This window comes from Otolemur garnettii, unplaced genomic scaffold (assembly GCF_000181295.1).
Source record: "Otolemur garnettii isolate 467f Iridium unplaced genomic scaffold, OtoGar3 scaffold00016, whole genome shotgun sequence".
NCBI classification, from domain to species: domain Eukaryota; kingdom Metazoa; phylum Chordata; class Mammalia; order Primates; family Galagidae; genus Otolemur; species Otolemur garnettii.
Genome location: NW_003852411.1, coordinates 21,667,553 through 21,680,908, shown reverse-complemented (window position 1 = coordinate 21,680,908; position 13,356 = coordinate 21,667,553). Strand labels below are relative to the sequence as shown.

Here is a 13,356-nt window from a genome sequence, read left to right as displayed (position 1 = left end):
CATAGGTGTGGTCCCACCAATTACTCTCCCTCCATCCTGAAGAGACCATGAAAAATTGTGTTCTCAATCCCTTTCCTTATCCAAACTTAAATCAAGATTCCAGCTCCTCATCTTCCTCTCTGAATATTGATTCTTACCAAGACTGAAGATAATGAAAGGTCGGTGATGTGGAGGTGGGGAGAGAGGTGGATTTAAATCCAGGCGATAGTATGGTTGTCCCTGCAGCTCGCAACAGGAGCTGGCTTTTATCTTTTTATAAAGGTGTGGATTTGCACAAACACTTATTAATTTGATAGTGCCAGTTCATATATTTCTGCATGTCTGTTAAAGCACATCGAGGAATAATTGAGTTTGATAAAGATGGTAGGTAACATCTGGAATCTAGATGATGCTTTGGACGACTGGGGAAAAAAGGGAATTGGCTGCATAACTGGGTAAAATGAAGAACCTGCTACTTTTCATATGAATATTACTCCATATATTGTAATGTCATACTGGAGTCAAACAAATAGAGGTTCCGTAAGTTGAAATTATTGAACTCACATTTAATTTCCCAATGAAAGTATATTTTATAGGCAAGTATCAATATGATGCCCGATATTTTCAAAAATTTGAGATGATTTCAAATGTCATAACAAAAGTTAAAATATAACAAAAGAAAAGACATACCTATCTACTTCTAAAGCTTTCTGAAGTATTCATAAATCATTTTAGTGGAACATTACAATAGAAAATTATCAGTGTTTTTCAAATGCACTTAATTCATGCAGATCTCTTATTTGTTTTATTGTGACAATTTTTATTCTATAACCATTTAAGTATGTATAAACATTAATAGGTCTAAACAGAACATAAATGAGAGCTTTTATAATAATACAAACTACATAAGATTTCTATGAGCCTCATTAAAGTGACAGATGACATTTAATGAAATGTCCTCTCTCATCGTGAATTCTTGCTGTTGTTGGGGGTTGCTTAGAAAGACATCCTTCCAAGTACTTAGGTGATGACCACATTTTTCCACTGTTGTCTCTAATTTGAATTCCTGGGCATCTCAGTTGTCCAGTACACTGTGAAACCACTCAGCCTTTAGTTGTTCTGAACATACATCTATGTATTTTACCATATTTCAGCCTCATCGCCCAGCAATTCTTAATATGGTACCATCGATACCTATGCCATTTATTTATATATACTTGTGTGTTCTAATTTTTTTTTACTAATATGAATATCAATAGAGTTTATGTCTTTGTGCCATTTGTTTGTTTTGTATTTTAGATTATTTCTTTCTAACAGATCCCAATAACCTGAAATAACAACTAAAGAGTATAAATATCCTCAGGGCTAAGGATTTATAATGCCAAACTGATTTCTGAAAGGCAATACCAACCAACACTCCCCCATGCAGTCTGTGAGTGTTTCTCCTGCTGCATTCACTCCCACTGAGCTTTCTTATCTGACAGGCAGACGTGCTGTCTTGTAGCGGATGTTATTTTGTCCTCAATTTTAAATTCTTCTGAGAGATTTAACATTTTTAAAATATAATTACTAATAGTTTAAAATTCCATTTTGTGAAGAATCTGATCTCTCCTTTGCCCAATCACCTATTATGGTCTCAGTGGTTTCTTCTTCAATGATTTGTACAATCTCTCTCTCTCATTCACACATGAAGGTTATTTACACATTTGCTTATAATACCTGTGGAGAGTCAGTGCCCAGTTTGTTGTTCGCTTTTTGCTTAGGAAATACAATGTTTTAATAAAAGTTAAGCTTTATTCATGTTCTTTTTACTTTACTATATTTATATACAGAAATACATTAATTTTTACATGTAATTTTGTTTCATATGGAGTTTATACAGCATACCAAGAAATGAGGATATAACTTTAGTTTTTGCCAAATCATTTAATTAACTATCTCAGCAATTGATAAATTTTAAATTCACCCCACACTGGTGATAATACAGCTCATATATTCATATATATACATATATGTGTGTATATATATATATACACACACACACATCTGTAACACACACACATTCACATTCAGATCTATCTCATGGCCCATGGAGTTACTCTATTTTGCTATATATAATGCACACTTTTTTTGCTCAAATTTTTGAGGAAAAATAAGCATATGCATTATACACAGGTAGTGGTATTTGTTACTGATACATAAAATTTCTCATACCTTATAGCTATTCTTGTGTTTTGTAGTTATTTGTTATGTAAGATTTTTTGTACCAAAATATGTTAAAAAATAAATGCTAAGATTCCTTTTATAATACAAAAATCAAGAACCTAGATAGACACAAATAACTTGAATTTAAAAAATTAAAATAAATGATTCTTTTCCTCAAAGTTTGGGGCAAAAATGTGGGTGTGCGTCACACACAGGAGCGAAAGATACACAGCCAAACAGAGTGTGTCAAAGGGATGTAAGAGTTGACTTGAAGTGACGTCTGCTAGCCAATTTGGAGCATCAAAAGGAATAGTAACTGTAAATAATTGTAATATGCTGAAAGCGTTTTTAAAACTGCACAAATTCTCAAGGGTACCAAAAAGGAAGAACGAGAAGAGACAGAGACAGAAATTGACAGAGACAGGCAGAGAGACAGATGCTGGCCAATAAAAGTTAAAGGAGTGGAAAGAATATTAGAAGTGGCAAATCACCCTTTTGTAAGCCCTATGGTAACAACTGAGTCCAGAAAAAGTCATCAATGGACTTGAAAACAACTGAATGAAATGCTATTGGGGAAAAAGAATATTCACGTGGCACCAAATTACCCCCCACGGACTACTCATTAATTATAAAAAGAAAACGCACCTTTACATTTTGATGTGTGCTAATCATTCAAAAAGAATTGCTCTGTTCCTGTTTAGAAATGACACATTGATAATTATCAGTCTTCTATTGTTCTTAATCTGTTGCAATCATCTAATTGTCTCTGGCTTGTGTTTGGGAATTTTTTATATTTTTCCAGGAAATAATTTATTTCACTCAGAATTTCAAATTGTAATCCAGGGCCCACCCCTGGAGAGTCTACATGAATGAAACCCAGGCATGTGTAACATAAAAGCTGCCCCCAGACAATACTATGGGTTCTAAGACCCACTAACACAGATATTCTCTTTATACTTTTAATACATTCCATACTTTCTTTACACTGTTCATTTTACTTGTTATTATTTATATTATATTGGTCAATTTCTATTTGTTTTATTGGCTTTTCCCCCTAGCACACAGCATTAGATTCATTAATTGTATTGTTTCTGTTTCCTAATTCAATGATTTCTGTTTTTATCTTTATTATTTTCTTACACCAATTTTCTTTCTTTCTTTCTTTCTTTCTTTCTTTTTTTTTTTTTTTTTTTGAGACAGAGCCTCAAGCTGTCGCCCTGGGTAGAGTGCTGTGGCATCACAGCTCACAACAACCTCCAACTCCTGGGCTCAAGGGAGTCTCCTGCCTCCGCCTCCCAAGTAGCTGGGACCACAGGTGCCCGCCACAATGCCCCGCTATTTTTTGGTTGCAGCCATCATTGTTTGGCAGGCCCAGGCTGGATTCAAACCCACCACCTTAGGTGTATGTGGCTGGCACTTCAGCCACTTGAGCCACAGGCACTGAGCCACTAATTTTCTTTAGTACTTTTTTTTGGTCATATTTTCTTTCTCTTAATTTCAGGAAATAATTTGTTCATTTTAACTTTTTAATTAAAGTATTTAAAGTCTAATTATGTATTTACTTCCAATAACTGTTATTATGTAATTTCCATTATTAGCCATTGTTTTTATGTTAATCCTTATTGTATGTTTGCTTTCCTCTGTGGTTTAAGATTTTGAACCATAAAGGAGAAGGTTCTCTTACATGTCCAACTCCTTATAGGCTTTCTTCTTTTTCCATTTAAACTTTCCTCTTTTATTATACCACGCTCTTTAAAAAGGTGTTTTTAAGTGTTTTTCCTTGGGGAAGTTAATAATTTTTGATCTGGTACTTAATAAGAATGTAAGTTCTTTGAAAGTTTCAGGACAAAGGTACAGTCTCTCCTCCATCCTGTCTGGCTCTCACACTCACTTTCACTGCCTTGCTCTCTCCCTCTCTCTTTCTGTTCTTCATCTTAGTTATATTTTACATTCTTCCATGAAAAGTGTTTTTTTTTTTTAAATTGTGTTCCTAAGAGACTTTTAAAATAAGTGTATTTGGCTGCCAATTATTAAATTCATGAAGGCTTACAATAGCCATGCCTCCATTCGGGGTATTAGCCATAAAATACTAAGCCCCCCCACCCTGGCCTCCAGGTCCTGGGCCACCACCTTTGTCTGCCCTGGAGGCTCATCCACTTTCAATCTCCTCTCTTCCCAACATCCGTATCATCAACTTTCAGGTGCTCAGACACACCTTACCTCATCTACCTCAGAGACTTCGCACATGGGTCACCTTCCCTGGATGTGTCTTCTCCGAATACTTATCTAACTAATACCAACTCTGTTTTCAAGTCCAAATCTAAATATCACATTTGTTTTTCTAAATACAATCTGTCATACACCATCTAAATTTGATATTCCCGTAAATGTTGTATGGCATCTGGTAATAGCTTTCCTTCCTAGTATTGATCACAGTTAGCAATTCTTTTTTCATTAGAAGAGCACATAGTATAGTGTCATTATACAGTCTTAGTCTCCTCAGCTGGTCTGTAGGGTCCACAAGGTCATGGATTGTAACTGTTTTGCTCTCCACTGTATCTGCATTTATTAGTACAGTGCCTGATTTGTACTAGACATCACATTTTAGCATATATAAATATATACCACAAGGAAACTCACCCACCTGACTACAGTCTAGAAGAGTAATTTAAGTTGAGACATTCAGTTTCTAACCATGGAGGGAAATTAAATATATATTATGTATTTAAATTTTAAAAAGCTAAGCATCTATTTCCTATCCTGATTGCTATTTCTTCCCTATCTTGCTATGAATGAAGACATGAATGTAAGGCTATGTATAAGTATATGGAGTTTTAGTGAAATTTATGTCCTAGTTTTACTAAAAATATCTTGACTTTTATGGCAGAAATTATGCAATTAGGCCTATATTATGCTTATGAACTTAATTATTTTCTTTCAGCTTCTGAATAACTTTTTCAAGGATCCGTTCCCAGAAGAGTTTTTGGTCCTCTTCAGAAACTGGATCAATGATTTAAACCCTGCAGTTAGCAAACTGAGCCTTCAGAAAATTGCCAACATGGCACCAGTTGTCAATGAGGTATGTGTGTGTGTGATTTGTGTCCGCCAGGACCAACAAAGTCATAACATATGACTTTGATATTCCTCAGTATCTTTACTGATAAAACATGGATATTTGTCACTTTCCATATAGTTAAACAATATCAAAGCCTGGTGCTTTATCAGTAAGAAAACTGAGTTGAATGGAAAGGATATGTTAAGGTAATTCAGTGGCTTTATCACTTGATTTATTTTGGAGAAAATTATTCATTGCATTCAGATTTTGTCATCATTGCTCTACAGGAACACTCTTCTTACTGTCTATACCCTACACACATCACGTCCCTCCAACACCTCACACACACACACATTACTTCTATCTCAGAGCACTCAAGCATTTTCTTCCACTCGTGACACTTTCCTCCTTAACACATACATATTCACATTTTCCTCCTTTTTCAAAGATCAGCTCAAGTCAAACTGCACTAAATATTTTGATCTCCAGGAGCTTTATTCTCTCAGAGCCATAAAAATGATGACCACTTATTATTTATGGCATAAATCATGAAATTACTTACTTATTATTTATGGCAGAAATCATGCAATTACTTACTTATTATTTATGTATATAAAATATATAATATGTAATATACACTCATATTATTTTATATCAGTGGTCCTTAAAGTGCAGTTCTTTTTTTTTTTTTAACTTTTTAAAAATTTCAGATTAACGTGAGAGTACAATTAGGTTACAACGTTTGCTTTTGTGAGGTAAAGTCACTGTTGTAGTTGTGTCCCACACCCAAGAGGTGTGCCATATACTCTTACATTATGCCCATTAAGCGTGAGCACACCCAGCCTCTTCCCCCCTCATTCGCCCTCCCATCCAACTTGAATTGAAATGAGTCTTTCTCTTATGTGGGTGTGCATGAGATCATCTTTTGGCTTCATATTACTACTGAGTACATTGGTACTTGCTTTTTCACTCTTGTGATATTTTGCTAAGAAGACTGTGTTTCAACTCCATCCAGATTAATACAAAAGATGTAAAGTCCCCATCATGTATGGCTGAATAGTATTCCATGGTATACATATACCACAGTTTGTTAATCCATTCCTGCTTTATGGGCAGTCAGGTTGTTTCTACATCTTGGCAATTGTAAATTGAGCTGCGATAAACAATCTGGTGCAAAGGTCCTTATAATAAAATATTTTTTTTTCTTCTGGGTAGATGCCTAATAATGGGATTTCAGGATCAAATGAAAGTTCTATTTTGAGTTCTTTGAGTATTCTCAATATTTCTTTCATCAAAGTGTCGTTATTGAACCAGTGGGACCAACCTCATCTGGAAACTTGTTAGAAATACAAACTGTCCATGTCTGAAGAATGGAAAAACAAATACTGCATATACTCAGTTCTAAATTGGAACTAGCTGATCAGCACTTACGTGCACATATGGAAGTAAATCTCAACAGAAATCGAGTAGGTAGGAGGGAGGAAGAAGGAATGGGTCAATTTACACCAAACACACACAATACACACTTTCTTAGTGAAGGCCACACTTACAACTTTGAATGTAAAATGTACAAAAGCAAATTATGTAACCAAAACATGTGTACCCCATATTATTCTGAAACTTAAGAAAAATTAAAAAATAAAAAGCCCAAACCTATAGAACAAGAAATTCTAGGGATGAGGCCAACCAATCTGTTTCCAAAAATCCTCCACGTGACTAATGCAGGTTAAAGGCTGACGACCACTTTCATATATTGTTTCCCACCAACTGATGTGAATACTTCTTACCTTCTAAGTCTCACTGTACTGTACAGTGCTGATACTGTCAGTGTTCTGTAAATCATAGATTTAATAATAAATCTAATAATAAATTCTTATTTTTCTATTGAGCATAGTTTCTGAAAGTTTAAACCTATCAGTGGACACCCATTTTGCATTTAGAATGACATAAGCCATGGTCTGTTTGCTTTAAAATCACATAAGTCAACAGGTTTGTTATAATAACACTAAGCATTCCTTTAGTAAGCAACAAGTTATTTCTTGCTCTGCCCAGAGCTCTTTTCAATGTTATCAACAACTGAAAGCGAGATTCTGTGTCAAGGCTAGCTCAAATGAAAGGAAAGCAGTGGAGAGTGATCTGGGTTGAGATTTCACATACTATTGGCAAAGACACAAGTGGTTTCTGGTACTGACATAGTCCTTAACTCTGTTTTTTCCTCCATAAAGATATTGTTTGGGCAAATATTTATTCATTCCCTCTACTCCGTTTTATGTGCCTTTCTCTTCTTCGGCGTCTCCTTTTCATGTTTTTTCTTGCCTTTAATTCTATTTGGCTCTGCTGTGCAGTTGCCTCCCATAACCTAACTCAGCTACTCAGCAACTCTCCTGTCCAAACAGGTCATAACAACCAACTTTCTGGAAATCAGACAAATTTCCCTGGTGTAAATATTCCCAGCATGGCCAATTTCAAGCTATCAAAGGGATGTCATAAACATGGAATTGGGAAGAGTAGCACAATGGCCTATTACTTAACATTCCCACCATTTAAATGCATGACACATAAATAATCTCAAGAACATAGATACTAGTAAAATGTAACAAAAGAATTAGAAAGTGATCATTTTTGAGTATTTTTTTGTCATTGTTTTTATTGAACTCTAAACTCATCTAGTTTTATTTTCAATAATGGCTTGTTTTAACAATCAGCTTTCAAATTTTTTGACAATTTGACAATGGTCTTTTGTGAGCGAGCTCCAGCACACCACAATGTGCATGCCAAATGCCAGCACAAGTCTGTTTCTAGTTCCAAAATCTCACAATTTTCCTCCTTTTATATATAGATAGAAAATGTCAACAGCTTGTTACTATCCATCCTGGATGCCTTCCTTTCCATAGACAAGACGGTTGCAATTCGGGCTATGTTCACACTCCGAAGACTTTTAACCAGACTGGACAAGTCGGACTACTCATCTTTATGCGTCAGAATTGCTTCCAGTTACCTCCCTCTGATAGATCATGTGAGTTGCACAGTCAGATGTGTGAGGTTGTTATGTTTTGTGGTTCAGCTGAAGCTCCAATTGAGGCAATGGTATTATATCCCAAAATAAATCAACAGAAAATAGCTATTATGTAAGGAGCCACCATTTCCTTTCTAGAGATAATAATATTAGCTAAGTACCATTCTTTTTCTTTTTTAAGCTGCATTGTGAGAACCTGGAAAGTTTTCCCATTAGAAAACAGAATCAGGGCAGCGCCTGTGGCTCAAGGGAGTAGGGCAACCGGCCCTATATACTGGAGGTGGTGGGTTCAAACACGGGCCCAGCCAAAAGAAAAGAAAAAAAGAGAATCAAAGGATAGCCTCTATCCTTGAGATGAAAGAGAAGTTATACCTCAGTGGCTAAAGATTGGTTAACTGGATCTGGACTGTCTAGGTTCAAATCCCTGTTCTGCCCCTTATTAGCTGTGAAATCTTGGAACAAAGGTCTTCTTCAATCTCATGGTGCATTATTTTCCCCATCAGTAAAACAGAGACAGTAGTAAGTTTATCATGAGGATTAGAGTTGGTATGTATCATATCCCAAATAAATTCTTGTTATGATTGCATAAAACTTTAATTAAAAAGTATTTCATCAGAAAATTATGCATTTTGAAAATTCTCAATATGTTCCAGAAAAGTTGAATGAGAGTAACACATTTTAATAAATAAGAACACTTTGGTATGCCAAGGGGAATCCATGTATTTTTAAAAACTTCCATGATAAGGTATTTGTGGGCCAGAGAATTATCTCATAGTAAATTATCTTGCCAAAAGTTATATTTTTAATTATTCATATTTCAATGAATATTAAATTATATTCATATAGAATGAATATTATTAAATTATTATTTAATTTAGTATTAAATTATAGAAAAGAGGAACATATTGTTATAGAAAGAAGAAATTTAATGACAAGAATGATTTTTATAAAGACATAATGATAATAATAGTAATAATAACAGTGGCTTAATTTATTGAGCACTTACTATGTACCAGACACTTTTCTAAGATATTTACATGAGCTAAAATATATTTATTGTAAAATATATTTATTCCAAAGAAAACAAATATAAATCTCCAAACAACTCTATTACTATTATCCAGTTTCAGTATAAGAAAATTGGGGCAAAGAAAAGTCAATATTGGGCCAAGGTCATATAACCAATAAAGTAGTTGGAATGCTCATATGAAAAATTATTTTCTAAATAATATCATAAACATTTACTTTAAACTTGAAGGTATGTTCTTTTTTTTTTTTAGTCTCTTCTTCTGACTTGTAATTTCTCTTTTCCAGAGGCTTATAATTCAGTCACCTTTCTATCTGGCATAAGTAACCCTTGTAAATGTGGTTCTAGGCCGATAAGCAAAGAAGTCCTATTGTTACTCAGTGGCAACTCTACAAAGTTCTCTAGCATTTGAATAAAGCATGGTTACATTATTAAAAATCATCCTCAAGTTATAAAGATTATTCTAGTTTATACTTTCAGGATGTTATTAAATACTTACCATTTTCCTGAATTTAAGAAACTCATTTTTCATGGGAGATTTTTTTTAACACAATCTGAATTTCAGTGAGTAAATCTTTTTATATATATATACCAGTTTAAATATTTTCCCCAGCTTTATTTTTTATTTTTATTTATTTATTTATGTGGGTTTTCTTTCTTTTTTTTTTTTTTTTTTGCTATTTTTGGCCAGGGCTAGGTCTGAACCCACCACGTCCAGTATATGAATTGAGACATAAAAATTGTATATGTTTAGAGAGTATAATGTAATGTTTTGATATATGTATACATTGTGAAATGATTAAATCAAGCTAATTAACACATCCTTCACCTCACATGTCACTTTTTTCCTGTGGTAAAAACATTTATGATCTAATTTCTTAGCAAGTTTTAAGTATAAAATGCATTATTATTAACCATGGTTCACCCTGCTGCACACCAGATTTGAGAAATTATTCATCCTAGCTGAAACTTTGGGTCAACATCCTTCCCTCCAACTTCCCCAGATACCCCTGGCAACCATTTTTCTACTCTCTGCTTCTATACCTTCAAACTTTGTAGATTTCTCATATAAGTGAGATCCTGCTGTATTTGTCTTTCTGTGCTTGGCTGTTTTCACATAGCATGATAAACCTCCAGATTTCTCTATTTGTCATAAATGATAAGATTTCTTTCTTCTTAAGGCTGAAGTATACGCTATCCTGTTCATATACCACATTTTCTTCATTCATTCTTCCACTGATGTATACTTAGGCTGATTCCCTATCTTGACTATTGTGACTACTTGGTAAGCAAATCTTATTTTAAAAGAAGAGCTAAGTACTTAGACTCAAGGGAGAACTTTCCTAAAAATAAATGATAATAATTTCATGTAATATATTTTTATATATACATATAATACTCAAGTCACGTTTGACTTCTGCAATTATAAGAGAGACAAGATAAAATACACAAGATAATAAAGATCAATATATATTGATATACTGAATATTACAATTTTAATGCAGTTTTTCCCTTTCTTAAAATGTGTATAAGCTTTTTGGCACACTCTCTACATATTTTGTGTGTGTGTGTATGCATATGTGTATCCCACTGATAAAACAAAGAAGCACTAATATTATCCTCAAGTGAGGCCTTTTTCTTGGTCTGTGTGCATATTCCAGACTAACGGAGGCGTTCGGAGCATAGCCATTCGACACTTTGGTAGATTACTCAAAGATATGAGTGAGTACACGTGGATGTTGAACGATGTGATCCTAGGAGCCTTGGTGCCCCTGATCCTGTTTTTGGAGGATAACGAGACAAGAGTAGCTAATGTAAGTCATCTAATCTTGTTTATCCTAATTTTATAGAGAATCACAATTATATGTAACAATAGATGAACAGATCCTCACTGACATTTTTCTGTCTCACAGGCATGTAAATATACATTAGAAATCTGCACCACACAATTAAAGTGGTCTACACCGTCTTTGCTCAAAGATAAAAACTACAATTTTGAGCTGGTGGTGATCAATGTCTGTAACAATCTTGTAAGTAGCCCTTCCATTTTTATTACCATAAGACTTATAGACAAAACTTAAAGGAATCCAAAGTGATGAAAAGTGTGGTGGGAATAAGGGTGGATCTTGGAGAAAGAATGTGAAGGAAAGTTCTTAAATGAGTGACTACATCAGGGCTTGAGATAGGAGGAAATTAGAATTGTCCACTTCATCTTTCTTTTTCCCTTTTTTTCTTCCTTTTTTTTTTTTTTTTTTTTCTTGAGACAATGTCTCAAGCTTTCACCCTGGGCAGAATGCTGTGGCATCACAGCTCACAGCAACCTCAAATCCTTAGGCTTAAGCAATTTTCTTGCCTCAGCCTCTCAAGTAGCTGGGACTATGGGCACCCACCATAATGACTGGCTATTTTTTGGTTGTAGTTGTCATTGTTGTTTGGCAGGCCTGGGCTAGATTCAATCCCACCAGGTCTGGTGTATGTGGCCAGCGCCCTAGCTGCTGAGCTACAGGTGCTGAGCCTACTTCCTCTTTCTCAACATTAATCATTCATTTTGTTTTCTTCCTACAACCCACCTACGTTGAGCTGTGAATGAGTATAAAGGTAGAAAGAGCATTCCAGATCACCAAAAAAAATTGAAACTGCTTTGCCACTGCCTCATGATTTGATCGTCTGAGCCCCAGTATGAACTATAATAACAGACAAGTCAGGATGGAAGAATGCTAGCCAAAGGATAGTAACACAAAATTGGATTTGAGAATCATGTCATAAGTGGAATACCTGAAGCATAAGAGTATAATTCACACACAAAAATTCCCAACTTTTAAATTGGGCCTGGTTTGGTATAAACAACAAAATTCTTTCCTCTTGAAGCCTTTCTGGAGGGAGCAAACATGCTTTTTCAACAATTGACAAAAGGTTGTTTTTTTTTTTTTAATTAAATAATAAACACATAGATCATGTATATATTAATGCATTTATGGGGTACGGTGTGCTGATTTCATATAGAATTAGGAACGCTTACATCACACTGGTTAATATATACCCCATCTCATTTACTTAGTTATTGTGTTAAGACATTTATACTCTATACTAATAGATCTGACATGTACCCTTGCATTATGCACCATAGGTGTGATCCCACCATTCACCCCTCCTCGATCTGACCTCCCCCTTCCTCTTCCATCTCTTCCTCCTTCATCTTGGGCCATAGTTGTGATCTATTCTTCATATGAAAGTATGAGTGATTGTGAATTGGTTTCATAATAGTACTGAGTACATGGAATATTTTTTCTTCCATTCTTGAGATACTTTACTAAGAAGGATATGTTCCAGCTCCATCCATGTAAATGTGAAAGAGGTAAAGTCTCCATCTTTTTTAACTCTGCATAATATTCCATGGTATACATATACCACAATTTACTAAACCCTTCATGGGTCAATGGGTACTTAAGCTTCTTCCCAATGATTTGGCGATTATGAATTGAGCTGCAATGAACAATCTGGTGCAATATCTTTGCTATAAAGCGATTTTTGGTCTTTTGGATATACACCTAATAAAGGAATTGCAGGATCAAATAGCAGGTCTACTTTTAGATCACTGACTATTCTCCATACTTCTTTCCAAAAGGGACATATTAGCTTGCACTCCCACCAGCAGTGCAGAAGTGTTCCCTTTTCTCTACATCCACACCAACATCTGTAGTTGTGGGATTTTATTATGTGAGCCACTCTTACAGGAGTTAGATAGTATCTCAAAGTGGTTTTGACTTGCATTTCTCTGATGATTAAAGATGATGAGCATTATTTCATGTGTCTGTAGGTCATGTGCCTATCTTCTTCAGAGAAGCATCTGTTCAAGTCCCTTGCCTACAATGAAATGGGATTACCTGTTCTTTTCTCATTAAGTTTGAGTTCTCTGTGGATTCTGGTTATCAAACCTTGTCAGAAGTATAACATGAAAATAACCTCTCCCATTCTGAGGGCTGTCTGCTTGCTTTACTTACTGTGTTCTTGGCTGTGCAGAAACTTTTTAGTTTGATCAGATCCCAGTAATGTATTTTTGGTGTTGCTTCAATT

The 13,356-nt window shown here is 34.8% G+C and overlaps 1 protein-coding gene across 1 annotated transcript in view; it reads left to right on the top strand.

Annotated features, from left to right (window-relative positions):
• MROH9 (maestro heat like repeat family member 9) overlaps window positions 1-13,356 on the top strand; it is a 167,937-nt gene that overhangs the window by 132,907 nt on the left and 21,674 nt on the right. Inside the window, exons 15-18 of the mRNA XM_023510817.1 lie at window positions 5,126-5,263; window positions 8,079-8,255; window positions 10,944-11,096; window positions 11,196-11,312. Coding sequence (XP_023366585.1) covers window positions 5,126-5,263; window positions 8,079-8,255; window positions 10,944-11,096; window positions 11,196-11,312 — 585 coding nt within the window. The remainder of the gene's footprint in view (window positions 1-5,125; window positions 5,264-8,078; window positions 8,256-10,943; window positions 11,097-11,195; window positions 11,313-13,356) is intronic.